The sequence below is a fragment of the Phytophthora cinnamomi genome, assembly GCF_018691715.1.
Source record: "Phytophthora cinnamomi strain GKB4 chromosome Unknown Contig2, whole genome shotgun sequence".
NCBI classification, from domain to species: Eukaryota; Oomycota; class Peronosporomycetes; order Peronosporales; family Peronosporaceae; genus Phytophthora; species Phytophthora cinnamomi.
In genome coordinates, this window is record NW_027150935.1 from 471658 (window position 1) to 494113 (window position 22456).

Consider the following 22456-nt stretch of genomic DNA (forward strand, 5'->3'; position numbering starts at 1 on the left):
GCACTCAATGTGTACCTAACTTTGCTCGCTTGATATTGGCTGAGTTGGCTGCTGTATCCAGGCGAATCGAAAGGTGTAATCGAATCCTGTGAAAACGTCATGCACGTGTCATCAGATTCACACTGCGACCATAAAGACGGATCAACTCACCGGAGTGTTGGAGCGATGCTTGTGCGTTATAGTACACCCAGAAGAGGAGCTTTACTTGTATGCCGACGAATTGTTTGTCGAGGACAAAAGCCAAGTGATGAATAGGCGAAAAACCCAACTGCTTTTTAAGCGCGTAGAACAGCAGCAGCAACGAGACCAATTGGAGCGAGCAGTAGAACAGTACATTCTTGAGTGTCTGAAGTAGCATGTGCTCACTCATTCCGTGGAGTTGCGCGTAGTATTCTCGATTGGGCAGGTGGTACATGCCATACAAGTAGATCGCTGTTGAGGCAACTACATACGTTAGCAACGGCATTTACAGGTAAGGTGCACTTGAACGTTCATACTCACAAAAGACAAGTGGGATAATGACCTCGACGTAGTTGAGCAGAAGAATAAACTCCGCCAGGTACAGAAGCCGTTGAACCATTCGAGTGTATTGTATGGTGACTGGAAGTTTTGGCATTGGGCCCCCAGCAACTCGAACTACTGGATGCACATTACCTTTGGTAAAAAACGGCTTGGTCGCATGACTTGAAAGTTTGCGAACTGATTCCCTTGCCGACACCACCAATGACTTTTTCCTTGTTTCTTCGACAGGCCTCAGAAGAGGAGGGCCTGGAAGAATGACATCCATGACTGGAGCTACGCGTTTGAGTTCCAGAAACGACGAAATTCTCATTTCAGGCTTTACATCCCGTCGCAATCGCAGGAGCATTGTCGCTCGGTCTAATGCAGTCGGGTTACGGCTCCTACTACGCATACTTGCGTAGCGATCCCAGACAAATTCATGCTCGATTTGTATCTCCAACTTCTGTAGCCTTCTCTTTGTGTGTTCCGCATCCCGCAGCGATATTGTCATCATTATGATATCTACGGTCATTATCTCCAACGTTGTCCACACCGAGGGCGAATTCTGCATGCAGTAGACTACAAACAGCGCGTTGAAGACGTCGCAATTGAAGATCACAACTTCAGGTAGTTCATCGGTAAGATGGAGAATTGTTTTCGAAAACAAATTCCGCATGAACATCTTGATAGCCGGCAGAAGCAACGCGAACCCCATTTGGGCCCTCTCTGACAGCGTAGTGAACACGTAGAAATAGGGTGGATAAATGAACACGAGCAGCACTTCGCACATCCATAATTTGACCGCATTGATTATCATCGCTGTTGCCCCGGGAGTCATTCGGATCTTCCAGCCCCATTCAAACACCATCGTAATCGAGATCAGGGTAACCCAAAGAGGGGTGACAGTCAGCAGTGAAAATGGTAATGGGAACCCAATCGCCAGCGCGAATGCGTAGAGAATACCAGTGCTAAGTGCTGACACCAGGATTGTATTCCCAATGGCTCGCCATAGCGGGTACGGGAGAAGAGATACGTTCATTCGGAACTGCTGAATAGCCAAGAAGGTGATTACCACAAACGTATAATACGTCCGGAGGAAGTACAGCCTGTTCGCTTGGATTCCGTCGGACGGCTTAGCAAGTGGAATGGTGTCGACGAGGACTGTGACCAGCAAACACGGCAGTGGCGTGATAATCATCACTCCGATCACTCGCAGCCAGCTTGTTTCATTCGTATACTTGGTCAACTCTAACACGCGCTCCGCCGAATACTTTCCTCGTAGTTCAACTTGCGTCGACTCCCAAAGTTTCGAGAACGAGCGCAACATGAATCCCACGGACGGGGAACGAATACTTATGACGATCAGTGACAAATACCAGAACTTCGGTCGAGCTTTATCGCTAGCAATCGCAATTTTAGCAGGTTGCCATTCTTGTTTTAGCCTGGATGCGATGATGTCCACGCAGCACGATGCTGTAAATTTCGTCGTCGCCAGTTAGCTTGAAATTGAAGGGGTTTGATGTTGAAGCCACGGTCGAGTAGTCGTATCCTGTGAAAACAAAACACTTAGCAGCGTGCTTGGTATGCAATCAGATCCAGCGACTACATGTATAACGCACCTGAGTGCTGCAGTGACGTTTGAACGTTGTAATACATGTGTACCCAAAACATGAGCTTGAGCTGTACGCCGCTGTACCGTTTCTCGAGAACGTAAGCGAATTGGTGCATTGGCGAAAGCCCTAGCACGTGCTTCAACGCGATACGCAGCACCTATAATGAGACGAATTGGAGGGAGCAGTGCATCTATACACTTTCAACGATCTGCGCGTGGTTCATGCTGCGAACAGGAAACTGTTACGTTGGGTGAGATAGGTGCTGCTTTTAATTAACGACCAACATGACGGGCACAGTACACAGGCGCAGCTGTCGGGGCCACTGTGGACTTGGTAGGTGGGGGAGTCGCCTGTGTTTTGGGGGTTGGACGCTTGAGCCTTGAGCATTACCAGTAGCATCCAGGAAGTGCAGTAACCAGCAAGACTACGAAGTGCTGCGCGGTCATTCTTTGAAATATAAAACCCGTGTTGAAATCTTCTTTGCTACTTGACAATCTTGAGTGGACGTTCACACCAGCGAGGTGTGTCGGGAAGTAGCGCCAGCACCGACGCCATGGAATTTCCCACCGGAGGCGACACAGCGCAGGGCAGGAGACCCTGCAATGACAATACCAAATACGCGAAATACGCGAAACACACCTACTACAAGTTGCTCGCAAACTTTGCATAACTCGTTTGAATTCTGAAACACCACCTTCCGAAGCTCACAGTCGCTACTTATTGAACAGCATTTTGCGGAAATCTTCGTTGCTCTTGGGCTTCACTGTTTCCACTGCGGTGTTAGCATCCACCCCCGAAGACTCTGTCTTGGTGGTATTGTCTTGTGCAGCCAGTTTGCGACGAAGTGCGCGCGGCATTAAACTCGTGGACGGCAAATTGAGCCGCGTTGACGGTCGTGCGTGCGGTGCGTTCATAATTCCTGTGCTTCGCTGTTGCTTCTGCTTCTGTTGCTTTTCCTGCTGCTCCAAGATATGAGTGATCGAGAAACGAGAAGGTTTCATCGTAACTTGCTCGCCTAGCTTGTCTTGCAGAGCGGGAGCGTTAGCCAGACAAAACTCGACCTGTGAAGGTTCGGATACTTCCACGAGGCCATAATTCTTCAACTTTCCGTGACGGTCCTTCAAAATTGACACGCGCCTGACCACCACTAGTTGACCCGCTGACTGCATGGCCTGCTGAAGAGAGGTCTGTAGCTGTTCTTCTGTCACCTGCTCTTTGGATCCTAGGCCGTTGAGATCGCCAACGTACAACGTCACTGGATCGGTCTTCCAAAACCCTTGCTTCTCCGCGGGCTTTCCACTAGGTGTAGACGCCGAAGTCGAAGGTGGCTTGGAGCGCTCAACGCGCAGAGGGTGCCCGTGGAGCAGGGATCCGTTTTGTTTAAGCCCCTCTTCCACTCCCGCTTCGTCCGTGAACTGCACGTACGCCATCCCACGAGACTTCACACGATCACCACGCGTCTTCACAACAAGCCGGACATCTTTCAGGGTTGGAATATCGCGGAACAGAGCCTCGATATCCTCTTGGCTCGCTTCCTTTGACACGTTGCATAGGAAAAGCGTGTGCTCATTCGTCAAACTCTCGTGTGCCTTCTTCTTCTCCGCACTCTTAGCCTTATTAGTCTCGCCCACTTTGATTGCCGTACCATCATCTCCTTCAGCACTGACCGTATTGGGCTTGGCACGCTTTCCCGAGGGTTGATGTTGCGAGCTCTGGGTTGGCTTGCTTCCTTCGTTCGACGGGTAAGATTTGCGCTTCTTGGTATTTTTTGTCTTCTTCTCTTCCGTAATGGGTGCTGAGATCGCGGTAGCAGGAACTTGCAAACTTGTAGACACTTGAGCTGCTGAACGATGCTTCGTATGATACCGGCGCGCGCGGAGATAGTTATGTAGGTTTCCATTTTCGCGCTCGAAGACGAGCCACGCTTCTGCAAGAACTAGTGGCGAGTCCTTCACGCGTTCCACCGCCGTATCAAACACCATGTCGCGAATTCCGGCCACTGTAAACGCGCCCGTGCGACGAATTGCTTCTAAGTAGGCAATCCACGAAGCCGCCAGGGTCCCAAGAGATGTCTCCAGCACGTTCTTCCACACCTTGATTACCTTGTCCGCCTTCATAGTGGTCAAGGGCTCGAGAATAGTCGATCCTTCAGGGTTCAGTAGAGCCCAGTAACACTTGGCTTGGTACTCTGTTAGCCTTACCCTGCCGTCAAGGAAGTCTGGGAACGTCTTGCTGATGTACTGATCGCATTCCGAGAAAACTCCCCCCACTAACGTGTCCACCTGCTGAACCATGCCGAGAGACTCCTCGTCGATGCTGGCCGAGGCGTGGCGCCGCACGGAATCGCACCATGTCAGCAGCACGTTGAGCAAGTGGAATTGGTCCATGGGCGATTTCGAGCGAGTCAGCAGTTCCGTTCGCACAAACTGCGAGATTTCTGTGAGAGGCTTGCCCTGGCGCTCCATCTCAACCAAACACTCGGTCCAGGCAGCGGAGTCGAAGGGGACATTACGCACAGCTCGTCGAGCCACCGCCAACTTCCCGCCAACGTTGGCATCGCCTTCAGCGTCGTCTTGGCCAGGCTCCAAGTACTCGAGATAGCTGGCCCAGAGCGCGGGGCTCAGGCACATGGCCGCCACTGCGCGCTCGTACAAGCACACGACAAGCTGTCGGCCTAGCTGCGACGACACCAAGGGCGCGACGCGGTGCTTGACGAAGTTGAGGTACTGCAGCCAGGCCTGCTCCGGCGCCGCGGCGTCTTCCGTTCCGTGCGCGGCTCCGACGCGCGCCTCGAAGCCGCGCAGCTTCTTCATCAGCGGCGCGAACAGCTTGCTCTGTCTGCTGGAGGCGTCCTCCAGCGGCGACAGCTCTTGCTCGGCCTCCTCCTCTGCGTCCAGCCTGTTGTACGCGTCCCAGGCACGGAACTCCGACATGGCCAGGTCGTTCTGGTCCAGCGGCAGCTGCATCTGCCTGCAGAAGAGGTCTCGCAGCGCCCTCTCCTTCTGCTTCTCCTGCTCCTGCAGCTTCTCCGCCGTCAGCTCCCTGCACAGCGCCCAGACCTCGTGGCCGCGGGCGAAGTGCGTGCCCACGGAGCTCTGTGCACTGAGCATGGCAAGCTGCAGCTCCTCCTGGGCGCCGCTCTCGCCCAGCAGCCTCAGCTTCTGCAGCGAGAGCGGCACGGACCAGTAGTCCGCCTCCGCCAGCTCCAGCAGCTGCTGCAGCTGCTCGCCTGTGGCTCCACAGGCCTCTGCGTCGCCCACCCACTGCGCGGACATGTCGTCCGACAGCGGGAAGACGCGCTGGAAGGCGGCGTACAGCTCTGCGCGCAGCGAGTGATACGTGGAGGCCTGCGGGCTCTCCGGGCCCTCGGACGTCGGCCAGTGCCACGTCACGTGCGTCACGGCGGCTGCGAACTGCTCGTACGCCACGTCCAGAGGCTGCGGCGCCTGCAGAACCGCGTCCGCGGCCTCTCGGCAGCACTGCAGCACGGCGGCGGACGCTGCTTGTGCTTGGCTGTGCTCGGCCGCCTCCTCCAGCACCTCCACGTGCACGCTGGGGGCCAGCGAGGCGGCGGACGATAGCGCAGACACGTCCGCCATGTCCTCGTCGCTGGAGAAGCCCGAGGACGAGCTGCCGTCGTCGGGAGCAGCGCCGCCGCGAGCCATGGACACGGAGGACGAGCTCGTGGGGATTCTGGTTGGAATAATGGAGATGTTGTGCTATTTATTGAGGATGCAATATATTGGAAATTAAATTGAACGGAATATACCAGACGCATCGAAATTTATTTCCGATATTTTACGTTCTTTGTACTCGGTGTTGTATCTTTCTCGTCTTTTTAAGTTATTTTTTGAGTAAAGCCGGAAATACAAGGTGCGAGTGTCCGTGACGAGAGCATGCTCAAATACGATAACTATCTTCGGCGCGATGCTAGTTTTGAAAGTTCAGCTAAAAGCAACGCGGACAGAGAAGTCTGGGTGTTTGCAGACGAATCGGGAACTCGACGATAGCACGCATGGCACCTGCGTGTCAATTGCTGGCCAAGCTATGGCACGCTACGCAAGTGGAGATGCATGGACGCCACTCGACGGAGCGAGTGCTCCAGCTGACAAAGTACGCCAACGAGACGAGTTGGTTGCGGGTGATCACGATTTTGCTGGTCACCCCGCTGCCATGTCTGGTCGTGACAGTCCTCGTGGATATTCTACCGCTTGCCAACCCATCCGAAGGTGTGGGTGCCAACAAAATGTACTTCGCGCGCTCTTTCTACACTTTCGTCGTGATCACCTTCCTGGCTACCTACCAGTTCCGTATCAGCGTTCCAGTGCTCCCGTACCCTTTACATCGCGCGATCCGAAACACGGTGCTGATATCAGCGCTTTGTGTGGGTGTGCACTACGGACTCGCCGCAGCGATAGGGTTTCCACTGCCGTTTTCGATGATGACGGTGACGCCAGCCTGGACTACACTTGTTTCGATAGCTCTGGCTTTCGAATGGACCAAGAAGCTCAAAAAGACTCCTGGAGCTGGAAAGATGGTCGTCAACGCGATCAAACTGTGGTTATGCGAAGTATTGCTGGTTTTCACGTATCCGGTGTACTACTACGTTTTTACGACTCTGTCAAAGGGGGGCAAGACAGCATTTGCGTTGCTACTGCCCGTCATTAAGCTGGTTATGAAGAATATCATCGCGCGTTCGGTCGTTCATCTCATCGACGAAATGCCGGAAGTAGTAGTATTCAACGCGGAAGTTTTCAATGCTCTATTTGTCTCCTACTGCATGCAGAACTCGCCTTCAATCTGGATAACGCTGGAGATTATGATCTTCGACGTCTTGATGATGGGCTTCGCGTTGCGTGACGCGGGAAATGCTCGCAGGAGTTTAAAAGAGCTAGAGCGGCGGATCGAGCACGAGAAAAGCTGGGATAGTTTTCGCGATCGTAGTACGAGACGTTCAAGTACGAGATTAACTACTTTGGACCGGGCAAGCATGCTCCTATATCATAGCGTTAAGCCAGAGGCGGCAGCAACGTCCACCGCGCCTTCAGCACCAAATCCCAGCGGGACACTGACGACTGTTCACATTATGACCAAATCCTTCAGCTCGATTGTACCAACCTCACAGAAGCAGCTATTAGGACGAGTTGGTGTCCATCCGGCTACAACTATTGACGACAGTTGTCCGACCCGCTATACATGCAAGGTTCAGCAACTCGTATACTCCGCCGAATTTTTGCTTCTGCTCAACTATGTCGAGGTTATCATTCCGCTCGTCTACTGTAAGTGCTTCGTTTCACGTTTATTCGCAAGAACTCGAGCCTAACAAAACGAAATTGCGCAGCGATTTACTTATATGTCATGCATCACTTGCCGAATCGTGACTACTACGCCCAGCTTCACGGCATGGATCACGACCATCTTATCCGTACGCTGCAAAATGTCATGTTTTACTGCTCACTCCAGCTGGCCTCGCTATTCGTGCTATTTTTCGTGTTGCAGTGCTCACTGGGGCTATCGCCGACTCACCAACTGGCATACGTGCTGGAGAAACAATACAGTGGGGTGCAGCTGAAGTTAGTGTTTTGGGTCTACTACAACGTACAGGCCTCATTGCAGCATTCAGGTACGTTGACGTGTTTTATAGTTTGCTGAGTTACAATGTGACGAGCTTAAGATTATGTATGCTGCTTCTACAAGGCTACGATTACTCCTTCAAATTTGCTTGGTTGCATCATTAAAAAGGGAAAGGCTTCTATTAGTTTAAAGTTAGAAAGTAATTTCGTTTAAATTTAAAATAACTGGTAAATTGAAGTAAAATCAATTGAAAACGAGATAAGACTATCTTCTTATGAAGGGCAATTTGTATGACTCCACACGTTTCTCTGTGGCGTGTTACCGAGTAAGTTGGCGTTGTCTGGCTAGACAACCCATGATGATACAGGTCGATCATTACTGCAACCACGGTAATTTAAATGCGTGATCGTAGCCTATCGAAAACTGAACATTAGCTGATCTCGATTACCCTAGTGATGGAATTGTGCAAACTCACCATTGTGTAGTAACGAAGTTTGCACGTTGTAAAAGACCCAAAACACCAGTTTGATTTGTACCCCGTCGAATTGCTTTCCAGTACATCAGGTGATTTGGCAGGTGACACATTCCTATCAAATAAATCACTAATTAATTCGAATGCAATGAGACAATTTACTTGGATAGAACAGTCGTACAACCCAACGTACTTACAAAGCACAAGTGGGATGACCACCTCGACACAGCTCAGGAGGAAAAGCAATCCTGCCGAGTACACCAAGCGCTGGACCTTGCGGATATAGTGTGATCGAAGTCTGGTAAAACCACAAACAGCATGTTCTACATGTAGAATGGGGGTTCGTACTGTTGTTACTGGTAAAAGAAAATTCCCGCGAGTACGAATGCATCCTCGGTAGATTTTGGTAAAACTACGACCTTTCGTGTCATCCCCTTGAAACAAGGCATACCTGCCACTCTATTCACGAGATCAGGGTTCGGAGCGAAACGTCTTCGCAGTTTGGAACGCAGTAGTGGTCATTGACGCTTTCGTTCTTGAGTTATCATCCAGCAGTATACTAGCTCACTGCAAAGTAGTAAAATCTCCGCTAAGGTCTCGAATTCGTTGTATTCCTTCCGAGATTCGTTGCTGTGTCATTCTCAGTTCCAAATCTCTCAAGTAGCGACGATTACTTCTTGCATCGCGGTGGGAGAACGCCATTATCATTACACCGAAAACATGATTTTCAATGTGACTCAAATTGACGGCTAGTTTTACATACAGTAGGGCACGAAAGAGCGTTGAAGGTGTCGCAATTAAAGATCACAACTTCGGACATTTCGTTGTGCAAGTGAGTGACAGTCCGAGCTAAAACGTTTCGCATAAACATCTTGATGGCAGGTAATAGCAGCACCAATGCTGTTTTGCCACTCTTCGACAGAGTCGTAAGGATATACAAATACGGCGGATATGTGAAAACCAGAAGCAGTTGACAAACCCACAGCTTGAAGGAGTTGATTAGCATTACCGCTGCTCCTGGCGGCTCTCTCACCTTCTTCGCCCACTCAAAACCATGATAATCGAGATTGGTGTTGCCCACGGGGGTGTTACCATCAACAATCCGAACGGGACTGGGCAACCAACAGTCTGGGCAACTCCGTAGAGATGAAAAGTGACACAAGCGTTGCGCCACGAATGACGCGCTTAATTAAGGGTATCGGGACGCTGGCCCGGAACTGCAACACAACGAGAGTAGTGACTACCAGAAACGTATAGAATGTTCGAATGAAGAACATGAAGTTGGCGTTGATTCCGTCAGACGGATCGGCGAGTGGCAGCAGATCCACCGCTACAGTCACGATCAAGCACCTGAGTGGAGTGGCATATAAGACTGCGATCACTCGTAGCCAGGTCGCTTCGTTGAAGTACTTGGTAACTTCTAAGACACACTTCTTCCGAGCATACTCCACTTGAGTTGCCTCCCACAGATTGATGATCACACACCATCTGGTCGACATCCAGCTATGTAGTTGAGAGACGATGGATGCTTAAAATCTGCAAGGACTGGTTAAGTTTTGTGCGGTTGTTTGTAAATACACACTCAGATGTCATTATCCCAGCTTGACGCACATTTCGACCGCCCGAAGCGATCACGGCGACAGCGCTCGTGCAGTACAGTTGATTTTTCCCTCAAAAGTGATTCGACATCATTTTCCACATCGAAGAAGAGGTCTCTAAAAGGCGAATATATCTACCACTACGATGTATTCCAGCAGGCATATGAGTAAGGGGCGGATGCAACGATAAAAAGCAAAAGCGACAAAGAGCTGACTGCGCATTGACAAAATGTATCCGTCACTAGATCAATGCAGATAACCCGAAGATGCCTTCCCAATGTCCTGGTCACGTACGTTCGGGTTCTATCTCTAAACACGAACACGCTCGCGGGCCACGCTGCACTTCTGAACCGCGGTTGGTGTACCAGTTGAAGGTGCTTCTGTTTGTGTAGGCTCGCTGGCGAGGGACGATTTCGTTGTCGGCCCCTCACCCGTTGACTCCGTCGTCAAAGTTTCGTAGGACGAACCCGGCGTCAAACCGCTCGTAGAATCAGCTTCGATAGCCACAGCCAAGCCTACAGAGGGCGAATGCGTTGTCGGAGCCTCGGTCGTAGTATTGGATGACGATGCACCACTCAAGGCGCTGTAGATCGGAATGCACTCCTTGTAAACCTGCCACGAAATGCCAATGACGAAGCGCACGCCGAGCCAGTACCAGTACAGGATGCAGCTATCGCCGCAGCCACTGTAATCTAGCTTGTACGGCTGCTCCGTGATAGACTCGCGACAATTCAGGTACGACAGGGTCAGCTTGTCCCCCATGTAGATCTCGCAGGGGCCATCATGCGTGTAGCCTGACGTACGCATCGTGCCGTTCTCCGGAATCTGCTGAGAAATTCCGTTCGGGTCGGTCCACCCGCAGGCTTGATCAGCTCCTTCCGTGACTGTGTAGTTGCCATTGTCCATGAAGTCACGAAGATTTTTGTAGCCGTTGTCAACCATGAATTGCGCGAAGTTCTCTTGTGTTGTGTACCAACGGCTTCCACAATTCCTGGCGCTCAGCCGACGTCGCGTTCGCCCGCGTCCATGTCGGGGTCGGAACGTACACGACTTGGTGGGCTTCAACAGAGAGACTCTGCAGCAGGAAAGCACTGCCGAGGAGTGCGAAGGGGGTCAGCATTGTTACTCGAACAAGTTGGTGTGAGGGTGAATTGGACAATGACATTCGGAGCATCGCTAAGAGCTGCACGGAGTGGCATTTTGACGCGTTGCTGCCGTATTTTCCTATGTGTACACCTTGAAGAATCTTTGGTGGTCGTGGTGCTTCTTCCTGAGCAGACTGGCAGTATACCACGGAAACAAGGATTTTATGCTAGTCTTGTGCACGTGCAAGCACTTCGTTCAATGACCGTAGTGGCTCGGGAGCTTTATGCACAATAAGTAGTGATTCTTGCAAAACCAATAACCTTCGGTTGAACCACGTCATCCGTGTTTGCAGATTTTCGGCTTCACAGAGCTCAGACGCTATGTAAAAGCGCCGATATTTGGTCGTAGAATCGATTAACAAATTTTGGCTAGGAAGGAAAGCGGCTCCATGGTAGCGCCTACGGAGCGCTGGTGCTTGTAAAAGCGCATAGCTCGCACACGATCAACTAAACTCCAGTCGGTTCATGCTGCAATTGCATGACATCTTAGTCATGCACATATGTGTTTCGCGAAAGAGGGATGACACCCTTTGTCCCAAAATTTAATCACGAGTGGTAGTGAGTTTAAGGCACAGCAACACAATACTGGTATATTATTTGGACGGAAATGACCCCAACAGCCAAATGCACAGCCATCGACGCGAAGGCAACCCAACGAATTATTCTTTTGGCCATCTCATGGCGTGGTATGTGAAGGCAAATCGTGTTGGCAGCCCAGCTCAAAATGACCACCAATCAATGTGTGTGAACTTGACATCGGTTCTACCGACGGTGGAACCATGAAAGTTGCGATATTTTAGTGTATGAAAGCAATTGCAAATTACACTACATGTACCGTTTTGTTCGGAACGAGCTTGGCAGCGTTAGACAAGCGGAAAATTGTTACACTGAGCCCGACTTCCTACATGTATACAGGTACAGAGGAAATGAAGTATGCAAAACAACTTGTTGATGTACTTTAATATGTCGTGATCACCAAGGCGCTACAGAGCGGCTTCAACTACTACTACTACTTCCACCCGATGGTGGCAGTTTCATTTCCCAAGCATATGTGCAGTGGCTATTCTCGATCAGCCTCAACTCACAGGTCGTTTGAGTGAGAAATCCCGAACTCATGTCGATATTCGTGTGTCAATTATCTAGTGCTGCTTTTAATTAAGTTCTGAGAAAGGAATGATTTGATGGCCAACACAGTTGTTTCGGAAAGGCCGTGCATTTATCTCCCGGAAACTGTCGTTAGAACCTAACGGAGCCCTTCGAGGCAAGCTTGGATCAATGCCGTTTCAAGCGTCATGGCATAAAGCTAATAATGCGTGAGACTCCTGATAGATTGCACAGTGCCAAGTTGTCTTCGCGTCCTTCATGGCTTGCCGTGGTCATGGGATTTAGATGAACCAGAGGCGAGGGGTCTACCTGGTGCAACCGCCGCAAAACTTTCCAAATGCTCCGACGTCACAGCCAACTGCCACGAAAAACTCTGTGGGCAGCGGTCGATTCAAAGAGCACTCTTGTGAAGGAGCGCCAAGGAGATTTCATTCCTGAATTCTTCTGTTCCAACGCAGGTCTCCCGACGTCTCGCGTTTCGTTGATGCTTCGACCCGTGTCAGATTCCATGCTACATCTTCAAATGGATCAAGCCACGTGTTCAGTTGAAGAAGTTGTACCGCTTTCGAAGAGTTTTGAGGCAGAAGATTCGCCGACCAACAAGTCTTCAGGCCGTCCCTCAGCACCAGCCGCGAAGATTTTGTTCCTATGACATCTCTCTTCGCACCCAGTCGTCACCCGCGCCTGTCTTCTGTGACGCAAGGATCGCGGGTTCAGTCAGTCTTCGCTCAGAAAGCACCTAGGTACACTTTCAGCCTCCTACGGCCTCCTCCAGGGCGCTACATGTCTAGTTTGTAAAGCCAGGATCAATCTCAGTTCGCATTTTACCAACCACTATACAAGCGGGCTTGGCACTTTGAAATATTTCAAATCAGCATCATCGACCTGGTTCACCCGTCGGCCGCCAACCCTCAACCATGAGCCGCTCCACGCACAAGGACGACAAGGAGCGCTACCTCACGTATTCGATCACCGTACGTGCAGCGAACAAGGACAAGGGGATCGAAGAAGAAGTGGTGACTAAGAAGATGCCGAAGTTTATCGACGGTGGCCCAAAGGACTTCTTAGACTGGGTCTATCACTTCGACCAGCTCGCCTCTCAAGCACTGGAACGCCGAAGACAAATTCTGAATACCACCATCCTACTGGAAGGCGATCTCCGAGAAGCGTTCGCTGACGCGGCCATCTCAGACGATGACGTCCGCATGGACGAGGAGTTCACGCGCGCACTCCGCAAGGCCTCTATCGTAGTGCTCCCGGTCGACTACAGCGAAAACTACAAGAGGAGTTGTGGGAGATCCGCAAGCCGCGCACCGAGTCGCTGGCCGAATACAGCAAGCGGTTCCGCGCACTCGTGCGTATGGAGCATACTCTGGCCCGACTGAATGAGAACTCGCCGATGTGCGAGGACGCGCTGTGCCGACTCTACAAGCGCGGACTGCCCTACGATTGGCAGAACAAGTATGACGCTAGTGGTCAAGTCTACACTACCGTCGCCGCTCTGGTGCCCTTCTTCGAGCGGATTGAACAAGGTGAACAGCGCCTCCATCGCGCTGGCAGTCAAGACAAGGGAAGCCGTCATGACAACTCTCGCGGCCATGGGCGCCGCAACAATAACAACAACAGCAACAGCACCAGCTATCGCAACGGCAACAACAGCAACAGCAACAACCGTCAGCAACACCAGCGAGGAAGAAACCCTGGACGAGGTAACGGCAACAACAACAGTCACGCCTCCAGCAACAAGTACTGTACCTTCCACAGGACGACGACCCACAACACGGCTGACTGCCGAGCTCTGCGCCATGACAACCAGCAAGAGGAGCATCAGCAAGCAGACCAGCGCCGCGGACCCCGTGCAGCTCAGCCTCCTCAACAGCACCAGCAGACAAGAGTGGTACAACGCCAAACGGAGGGAAGCTCCAGCGACGACGAATATTTGTTTGTGGGACTGAACGCGTCTCCGACCAGCTCACCACCTCCAATGCGCGTGATGATCAAGCTGGAAGCTGGCAAGGATCGTTTTCAAGCTCTGCTCGACAGTGGCTGCTCGCGCAGCATCGTCAGTTCCGCGTTCATGGAGCTATTGCAGCAGAAACAAGGGGCAACACTTGAGCATTCTCAGGTTTCCTTCAAGTTGGTCAAGGGAAACACTAAAGCACCGGGGCTACGACAGTCCGGTTCCGGATCCCACAGTTGAAACGCGATTCAGTGATAATCCATAAGTTCGAGGTCCTACCAACGCTGCCCGACGATATGACAATAGGCCGCGATTTAATGGGCGCTCTCGGACTCGTGATCGACTTCAAGAACGGCCGCATCACGTGGGACGGAAGCGAGCTCGTCGTTCGCACCACGGAGCATGGCCTGCAGCGCAGGACAACGCAAATGATGACGCTACGCTCGATGAAGACGACGAGCTATGCGCCGGAGATGACTGCGCCACGACACCAGAAGATCTGTTGCCGCAGCACCTCGAAGCTGCTTTGGAGCACTGTTATTTGAAACTGCTCGAAGAATATGTGGATCTGTATAGTGGACGACTTGGCCGGATCAGACTGGATGACTATTTGCTTCCTCTACGTGCTGACTACACGCCTTCGCATGCAAGGCCTTACAGCGTTCCTCGTAGTCAAGAAGAAGCCGCACATCGTGAGATCCAGAAACTCCTTGAAGAGGACGTTATCGAGCAGATCTACGGCTCGGAGGCAGCGGCGCCAGCATTCTTCTTGGTGAAGCCCAACGGATCACTTCGCCTCTTGGTTGATTTCCGTGAGTTGAACAAGTTCCTGCGTCGGTCGCCTTACTACGTGCCCAAGATTCGTGAGATCCTGCTCCGCCTCGGCAAAGCTAAGTGCATGTCTACGCTGGACGCGAATATGGGCTACTTCGCGCGTCGATTGGCGAGACAGAGCCGAGCAGCGACCGCTTTTTGCCTCCCGTTCGGCAAATTCCAGTTTAAGCGGTTGCCCATGGGCATTTCGACTGCGCCGGACGAGTATCAGGCGTGCATGGAGAGGATTCTCGGCGACTTAGACTTTGTGATTGTTTACTTGGACGACATCTTGATCTTCTCCGAGAACCCAGTCGAGCACCTGGAGCACCTGCGGATTGTATTCGACCGGCTCCGCCAGTATGACGTCACTCTCAACGGCAAGAAGTGCCACATTTGCGCGATCGTGTGGACTACCTCGGCTTCACACTCACTCCCGAAGGAATTCAACCGCAGACGAAGAAGGTGGAAGCGATACAGCAGATCGCCGAACCTCGCAACAAGCGCGAGCTGCGCAGATTCTTGGGGATGATCGCATACTACCGTGACATGGTGCCAAATAAATCAGCACTGACCGCTCGTCTTAATCGTCTGACATCGAAAACCTGTAAGTTCACTGGACTCCTGAAGACTCGGCCGCCTTCAGAAGTATCAAGGAAGCGCTGGCTCGGAGCGTGTGGCTAGCCTTCCGGATTACAGCCGCCGCTTTCACGTGTTTGCAGATGCCAGCGGACATCAGATCGGCGGTGTTATCGTGCAAGGCCGGAGGATCCTCGCATGCTTCTCGCGGTCCATGACCGACACGCAGAAGAAATACTCTACCATGGAATGGGAGTTGTTGTCCGTGGTCGAGATCCTCAAGGAGTATCGCACGATGCTATTGGGTTTTCCTGTGGTTATTCATACGGACCATAAAATTTGTTGTTCCCACGCGAGACATCGCTGAGGGTCAAACGCTGGAAACTCCTACTCGAAGAGTACCGATTGGAAGTCGTGTACATCCCTGGTTCGCAGAATATCGGCGCGGATGCATTTTCTCGGCTGCGCTACGATTTCGTGAAGCAAGTTAGCGAGGAGGAACTCTGCGCGGTCGAAGAAGAAGAAGTTGCTATCGACGGAGCTGTCGTGAAGAAGCATCAACTGGGCGACGCAACCTGCAAGAGTATCATCGAACAACTCGAGAAAAAGCAGGCCGACCCCGACTACGCGTTGCGCCCCGCTCTCGGCGTCGTTCTATTGCACCACCGAAGCAGAATAATGGTGCCCGAGTCGCTACGTGCCGACTTGGTGGAGATGTATCACTCCTATCTACTTCACCCGGGTGCAGACAAGCAGTACCACACGATGAGCGTTTTCTGGTGGCCGGGTATGGAGAAGGATGTGACCGACTTCGTTAAAGCTTGCAACGATTGCAAACGTGCGAAGCTGCATGGTGGAAAGCAGAACTATGGACATCTACCACCGACTCCTGTCTCCAACACCGATCGTCCCTTTGACGTCGTCCACGTTGACTTGCTGGGACCAATTTCGGGAAATTTCTACTGCCTGACTGCTATCGAACAACAATTTCGCTGGCTGGAAGTGATAATCCAGCGCGGCAAGACGTCAGCCACCACGGCTATCAGCTTTGAAAGAGTTTGGCTGTGTCGTTATCCGCGGCCTAAGCGCGTCGTGCACGACCTAGGCCCCGAGTTTACCGGCGACGAGTTCCAGTTGCTTCTGAAGTCAATGGCGATCAAGGACAAACCAATTACGGCAAAATCCTCAGGCGAACGCTATCTGTGAGCGCGTGCACCTGGAATTGATGAACATCTTGCGCGTGCGCCCTGATCTGCATGACCAGCTCGAGACGGCACTCGACTACGCCGCGTATGCAATCCGTGCCAGCTACCACAGCATCCTGCGAGCGTCTCCAGCGCAGTTGCTGTTCGGCGAGACATGCTCACCCGCCATTTGCACTTCGCAAACTGGAACTACCTCTCGAAGCAAAGGTTCATGGCGATTCTACAGGACAATGACCGAGAAAACCTCAGACGCGTGCAGCACTTCTATCGTGAAGGCGACACTGTGATGCTGCGTATTCCCGCTCGAGAACGCAAGAAAACGGACCCAGTTGCCAAGGGCCCATTCGTGATTAAGACCGTGTTTGACAACGGCACTGTCCTCCTGGACACGGGAGCCACGGAATACCGGACGAACATCCGACGTATATTCCCCTGTTAAGTCGGCTCCACCGTTATCCTGGCATTCGGGGAGAATGACATCTCTCTTCGCACCCAGTCGTCACCCGCGCCTGTCTTCTGTGACGCAAGGATCGCGGGTTCAGTCAGTCTTCGCTCAGAAAGCACCTAGGTACACTTTCAGCCTCCTACGGCCTCCTCCAGGGCGCTACATGTCTAGTTTGTAAAGCCAGGATCAATCTCAGTTCGCATTTTACCAACCACTATACAAGCGGGCTTGGCACCTAGACGGGGTGCGGGGTGCAGCGGTGATATTTGTCGTGACGCAGCATTGCGGATACATGCACGACCTCTTCATGGGCGCAGTTGGTGTCGATGCTTTCTTCGTGCTGTCTTCGTTTCTGCTGACGATGATTTTCATGAAGAAAAGCATTCAACTGCTTGCTCAACAAGCTTCTTATCGCAAATGGGCATTCACACTGATCGACTACTTCTCGAAGCGCTTCTTTCGCGTATACCCGCTTTTCGCGCTGCTATCTATCGCGCTGTGGCTGATGCCGTTCGAGTACAAGAACCGCTACTTCATGGTGAAAAAACCCGAAGATTTCAACCTCTTCCAGACTCTCACCTTCCATCCCGAGCACCGCCATTATCTGATGTGGACCCTTCCTCTTGAGATTTCGTATTACTTCATCCTGCCGGTGTTCGTCTTGGGCGTGCTCAAGATGGGTCGGTATTGGTGGGTTTCATTCGTTCCGCTGTATATCTGGGTCATCCACGAGGGGATATACACGACTCGAAACAACTTTTATCGCCAGCCGCTGAAGCTACACCTTCCAACATTCATCGCAGGGTCCATGGCAGCCGTCATTTATGTGAAATTCGACGCGTGGATGAAGGGCTCAGGCTTCGTGTTCCGCACACCGCACACTGTTGCGGTTCGATTCATTGAATTCGTCTTGATCGCTTTCTACCTCAGCGTCGTAGTTCGAGGCTTAGTTTTCAACTGGTTTGGCGCGCCGTTGCCGACTGAGACGCACTACATCATGCCGTTCACGAGTGTCAAGTTGTCGCTGCTGATCGCGATTGAAATGGTCCTTCCGTCTACAGTGTCACAAATCTTCGAGTGGGTCGTGCTTCGGTACTTGGGCAAGATCAGCTTTTCCGTGTATCTTCTGCACGTTTTCGTCATTTTCAGCAAGCCTATCAAGAGCCAACACAGCTACTACGACCGCACCATTTCGTTCTTTGGCCTGGTGATTTTGTTGGCGACGGTATCGTACCACGTGGTGGAGTATCCATCCCAGCTTTTGGCGCAGCGGCTTTCCCGCGAGTTCGCGAAAATGGAAGACTCTCGTCCAACAATTGCGACCTTTGAGATTCTGGGGAAAGTTGGAGATGATGACGAGGAGGTGGGCATAGCGAAGACGTCCTCGACCCGTGCAGCAGCTTCAAAGTGATGATCTCCCTTAGCATCATAGACTTATTTTATAACAGTCATAAAACACGATGCATACAATAAGAATTAGCTTTTACGAACACGATGAGAATCATTTCTGAATGCGTGATGATCGGATGACAGTATTTACCTGCAGGTATATTAAACTCCAGAACTCAAATCATCATGTGTGGCCGAGATTCAGAGATCGACAGCAATCATACAGCGAGGGCATGAGGTTGCCGCAACGCTCACTCTGGATGACTTTCGCAAAACTACCTAGCGAATGCCCAGGACAATAGTATTAAAATGAAAAATCTACAAATGATTAAAGGCTCAAAGTTTTCGTCTGTGTATTCAAAGAATATCATGTTGAGAGGGCAATGAAAAATACCGCCATCTCCAGTGGTTCGCCCGTGTCATGAAAACGTAGTGAAGCAGATGGGTAACATCATAGTAGACAAATCCTCCGGCTCTTGTTGATCGCAACATGGGCGCATACGTATGTACAGTACAACGCATTGTTTGCTCACAACTTCAAGCGAGCTTCTTGATGTTGGATTCGGAATCGGATAGTGAGTAGATTGCGTCCGTATGTCTGCTAAGCAGCCTTTATGTATTACTTGTAGAAGCGCTCGGTGTTTTGCGATTGACCACTTCATCACACTTTTTAAATCCCCATACAAAATACATGTTTCTTTTACTTGACAGTACATAATATGTTCTTTCAAGTAACAAAGATATTATCTTGTGCATTAATTTGGTGGTGTTCGTACTTCGTGATAAATCACAGAGGATTTAGATGAGCATCGCTCAAATTGCGTGGCTCAGTAATGGCACTTCTAGAAAGTGCCAAACCGAAGCTTATTCGCTAGATCATGCATGATATTGCTTATGCGCACGATTCGTGCACCAAGTCGTGCAACACGACTTGGTCTTGGTCGACCATTCACGAGTTTCATCATTTGTATTATATATATGGTATACATCACTTGGTAAAATTGTCTCAAGATCTATCTTCTCATATATTTATCGACATTGGCACAGCTGCAGAGTGACTAGGCACAACACTAGTCAGTATCCTCCGCCTGCATTATTTGGGCATCCTACGGTGCATGGGTGCCAGCTGATAAAGGCTGGTCGAATTGCAGCTACATGTACCCATCCACAACTAAACTTCTGCAATAGCCAATTATTTCAAGCCCGAACGAGGCGTCTCCCGAGATCCGTATTTGGCCCCCATTTTTTGCAAAAAGAAATCCTGATGAGTGCTAACATTGATAAGCCTAATCATACCGTATGATTTACACGTGATTCCACAAAACGATGGGAGTCTGGCACGTTCGATAATACGGTACCGGGCTTCACACATAAATATAAATATAGATGATGCAACCGACAACGAAAACAGTTGTCACTGAGGCCATTGGTTGGTTAGCACCAGCAAGCGCCGCCATAAGAAATAGCACCTGTTTTTACCGTGTTGTCATTTTCATAGGCTCTGAAAACAAAGATGCTGCTGCAGCCACCTAACTCTCCCGAGGGTGGCGTCTGTACACTACCAGTTTGGAGCTGTAAAATACGTTGTTGAACTTCATGGCATCACTAAAAATATGTTGGTTTCATAGCTTCTACAAAGAAGTTTTGAACATACTAAACCTTTTATAGGGCAACCATTTAAATAGTACTGTACCAGCGGCGATGCAGTGCCGATCCGACAAAACATCACCAGCAGATCGCTGCGTGGATACAGCTTGATACTGTAACCCATGGGTTCATTGCAACACTCGTAAAAAGTTCCCGCCTTAAAAAAATTGTTGGCGAATTTTGAGTTTTCTCGGCGTAAAAACTGATCATCGCATAATTTGCGGATTTCGGATTTGAAGAAATGCTTAGCCTTTTCCATACAAATATTAACATAACGACGTTGTGTACCTGATCTCTGCACCGTTTTTTTGCCGAAAACCTTAAAGTTTTTACGTATTGAGGCCGAGCTAACCCGGGTTCACGGTGCCGCAGTTTCCGCCAGCATCAACGGATTGGTCACCCACAGATGCCCAGAATCCACATCGACAGTTCCGAATCGAACCGGGACTCGTCACCAGGCAATCGCTCACCGCACAGCAGCTGTGACAGCGCTGTCGATTACGATAAAATTGAGACAACTAACAACGTTCAACAACGAAATCAAAAGTTTGTATCGAGGATAACAACTGCGTAGGTAAACACTACAGGTAGAGGGAGGCCGCAAACACGATGTCGCGCTTGAGTTTCTTGCCACCCTCGTCAAACTTCTTCTCGAGCTCGACGTCGCCGATGGAGTGCGCAGCCAACGTAAGCTGGCGCAGCAACTCCTCTAGACGACGCAGGCAACGGATAATCGTGCCCTCAAACGCATCCGACATCTTGCAAACCTGCGAGAACTTGGCACCCTGGCACCAAGCAATCACCACGTCTACCAGACTGGTGTTGAATGCACCAGCGTACTCATCGACATCGATAGTAATTTTGGCGTCCTGCATTACCTTGGCAATGCGTTGCGCAGTTTCGCGCAGTTGGCGGACAGGGATTTCTAAGCTTTCAGCCTGCGGCGGTTTGTCGCTTTCCTTCTTCTTCTCCGTGTTGATCAAGCAACTCAGAAGCGCCACCGTATCGTTCACCGACAAATCATTAAACTGACCGTTGAAGATCATCTCCGTCACCAGAAGCTCGTCTGTCGTTGACACCTCGCAAGCCGTACGACCCTTACGCTGGATCCCACCCTCCTTGCCCACAAATTCAAGTCTCCGAAGCACACGTCGACGGCGACGCAGATCATCACGCAGCACCAAGGACTCGGATTCCTTGATCTTACGCTCCAACTCACGCATCTTGCCTCATTCTCCATCTTCAGGTTGTACAGTGCAAATCTAGCCTCCTTGTCAGATGCATTGTGGAATGCTGAGCTTTTAAGCTTTTTCTCAGCCTCGACTGTCTTCTCAATCACACGCGTGAACTGCTCGTCCTGGATGTCCATGTCTTCACGAGGGTCCAAGAGCGGCACACCTTGGGGGAATCGACGCAACACCTCTTTCACCGACTTGCCGACAGCCTGACGGCTGGCTCTCCAACGTCCGCAAGTCCTTGGGGATGTACACGCGCAGGGATGACAGCAGATCCAGCATCTCCAGCGGCACGGGGCAGATTTTCATCTCGTAGTTAGTAGACGAAGATAGACCCATCATACATTCCGGGGCCGGTGTGGGCAGTTCCGAAACGGAGCTGTCGTTGGTAGCGTCGTTTGACTTCGTGTTACCATTGTTTGCCACGCAGTTCAGCAGAACGTGCACAATCGTGGCAGGAGCCGCAGAGGTCGAGTCACTGGCGTTCTTGGTGGTGAAGTTCACAACAACACCCCAATCCCACTTGGGTTTCGTCGTACCATCGTCGCTTTCCGGGCAGTAGAGCTTTACCAAACGACCACCGTTGAGAAATCGCACAACATAGTCCGGCTTGTTGCGAACAGCCAGAAATTCCTCTTTGAGACGTACGAGCGACCTGGACAGGTAGTAGTACTGCGCAACTTCTTCCTCGTTCTTGATCACGATCTGGTCCTTCTCCTCCTCAGCGCGCTCAAGCGCTTCCTCAAGCGCGGGCGCAGCCTGCTCGTACTGGAACTGGTGGAAAGACTGCTTGATCATGTACTCCGGGTCGGCATCTTCCACACGCATCAAATTCAGCAACATGTTGTAGCCGAGGTGGAACGTACTGAAAAGCGGGTCAGCTCGGCCGTAGAGAATGCCCTTGGCAACCTGCGGCTCCATCTGCTCGCTCCACATCTGAATGACGATACCACGCGCGTCAAGCGAACGTCGACCAGCACGGCCCTTTTGCTGCGTGCCGGTGGACACCACGCCGCCTCCAGAGTGTTGAGGCCTGCTCCGCGGCCGTGAGCGTGGCGGACGCGTCGTCGAAGGCGCCGAACAGGTCCAGCTCCTCGTCCTCTCAGTTGGTTCAATCCTACGGTGCCATGGTCCCTAACCGAGGCCAGTGCCACGTTATGTGCGCCACAGCGGCTG

The 22456-nt window shown here is 51.3% G+C and overlaps 7 protein-coding genes across 7 annotated transcripts; 4 read left to right on the plus strand and 3 right to left on the minus strand.

Moving 5' to 3' along the window:
- Positions 1 to 15: 15 nt before the first annotated feature.
- IUM83_12251 (uncharacterized protein) lies at positions 16 to 580 on the minus strand (the record flags this gene model as incomplete). The annotated part of the gene is made up of 3 exons (XM_067936865.1): positions 16 to 86; positions 151 to 432; positions 502 to 580. 3 exons carry the CDS (start codon positions 578 to 580, stop codon positions 16 to 18), a joined length of 432 nt encoding a protein of 143 aa, XP_067800159.1.
- Positions 581 to 2827: 2247 nt separating this feature from the next.
- IUM83_12252 (squamous cell carcinoma antigen recognized by t-cells 3-like) lies at positions 2828 to 5779 on the minus strand (the record flags this gene model as incomplete). Its single annotated transcript, XM_067936866.1, has 1 exon — positions 2828 to 5779. The coding sequence occupies one exon, from the start codon at positions 5777 to 5779 to the stop codon at positions 2828 to 2830; it is 2952 nt and encodes a 983-aa protein (XP_067800206.1).
- Positions 5780 to 12924: 7145 nt separating this feature from the next.
- IUM83_12253 (Pol Polyprotein) lies at positions 12925 to 15312 on the plus strand (the record flags this gene model as incomplete). The annotated part of the gene is made up of 3 exons (XM_067936867.1): positions 12925 to 13175; positions 13259 to 14182; positions 14274 to 15312. 3 exons carry the CDS (start codon positions 12925 to 12927, stop codon positions 15310 to 15312), a joined length of 2214 nt encoding a protein of 737 aa, XP_067800160.1.
- A 452-nt stretch (positions 15313 to 15764) lies between these two features.
- On the plus strand, positions 15765 to 16565 carry IUM83_12254 (Pol protein; the record flags this gene model as incomplete). Its single annotated transcript, XM_067936868.1, has 1 exon — positions 15765 to 16565. The coding sequence occupies one exon, from the start codon at positions 15765 to 15767 to the stop codon at positions 16563 to 16565; it is 801 nt and encodes a 266-aa protein (XP_067800161.1).
- A 153-nt stretch (positions 16566 to 16718) lies between these two features.
- IUM83_12255 (Pol Polyprotein) lies at positions 16719 to 17003 on the plus strand (the record flags this gene model as incomplete). Its single annotated transcript, XM_067936869.1, has 1 exon — positions 16719 to 17003. The coding sequence occupies one exon, from the start codon at positions 16719 to 16721 to the stop codon at positions 17001 to 17003; it is 285 nt and encodes a 94-aa protein (XP_067800085.1).
- A 298-nt stretch (positions 17004 to 17301) lies between these two features.
- On the plus strand, positions 17302 to 18420 carry IUM83_12256 (Acyltransferase family; the record flags this gene model as incomplete). Its single annotated transcript, XM_067936870.1, has 1 exon — positions 17302 to 18420. The coding sequence occupies one exon, from the start codon at positions 17302 to 17304 to the stop codon at positions 18418 to 18420; it is 1119 nt and encodes a 372-aa protein (XP_067800086.1).
- A 2206-nt stretch (positions 18421 to 20626) lies between these two features.
- IUM83_12257 (Superkiller viralicidic activity 2-like 2) lies at positions 20627 to 22216 on the minus strand (the record flags this gene model as incomplete). The annotated part of the gene is made up of 3 exons (XM_067936871.1): positions 20627 to 21163; positions 21265 to 21416; positions 21487 to 22216. The coding sequence occupies 3 exons, from the start codon at positions 22214 to 22216 to the stop codon at positions 20627 to 20629; spliced, it is 1419 nt and encodes a 472-aa protein (XP_067800087.1).
- Positions 22217 to 22456: the final 240 nt, after the last annotated feature.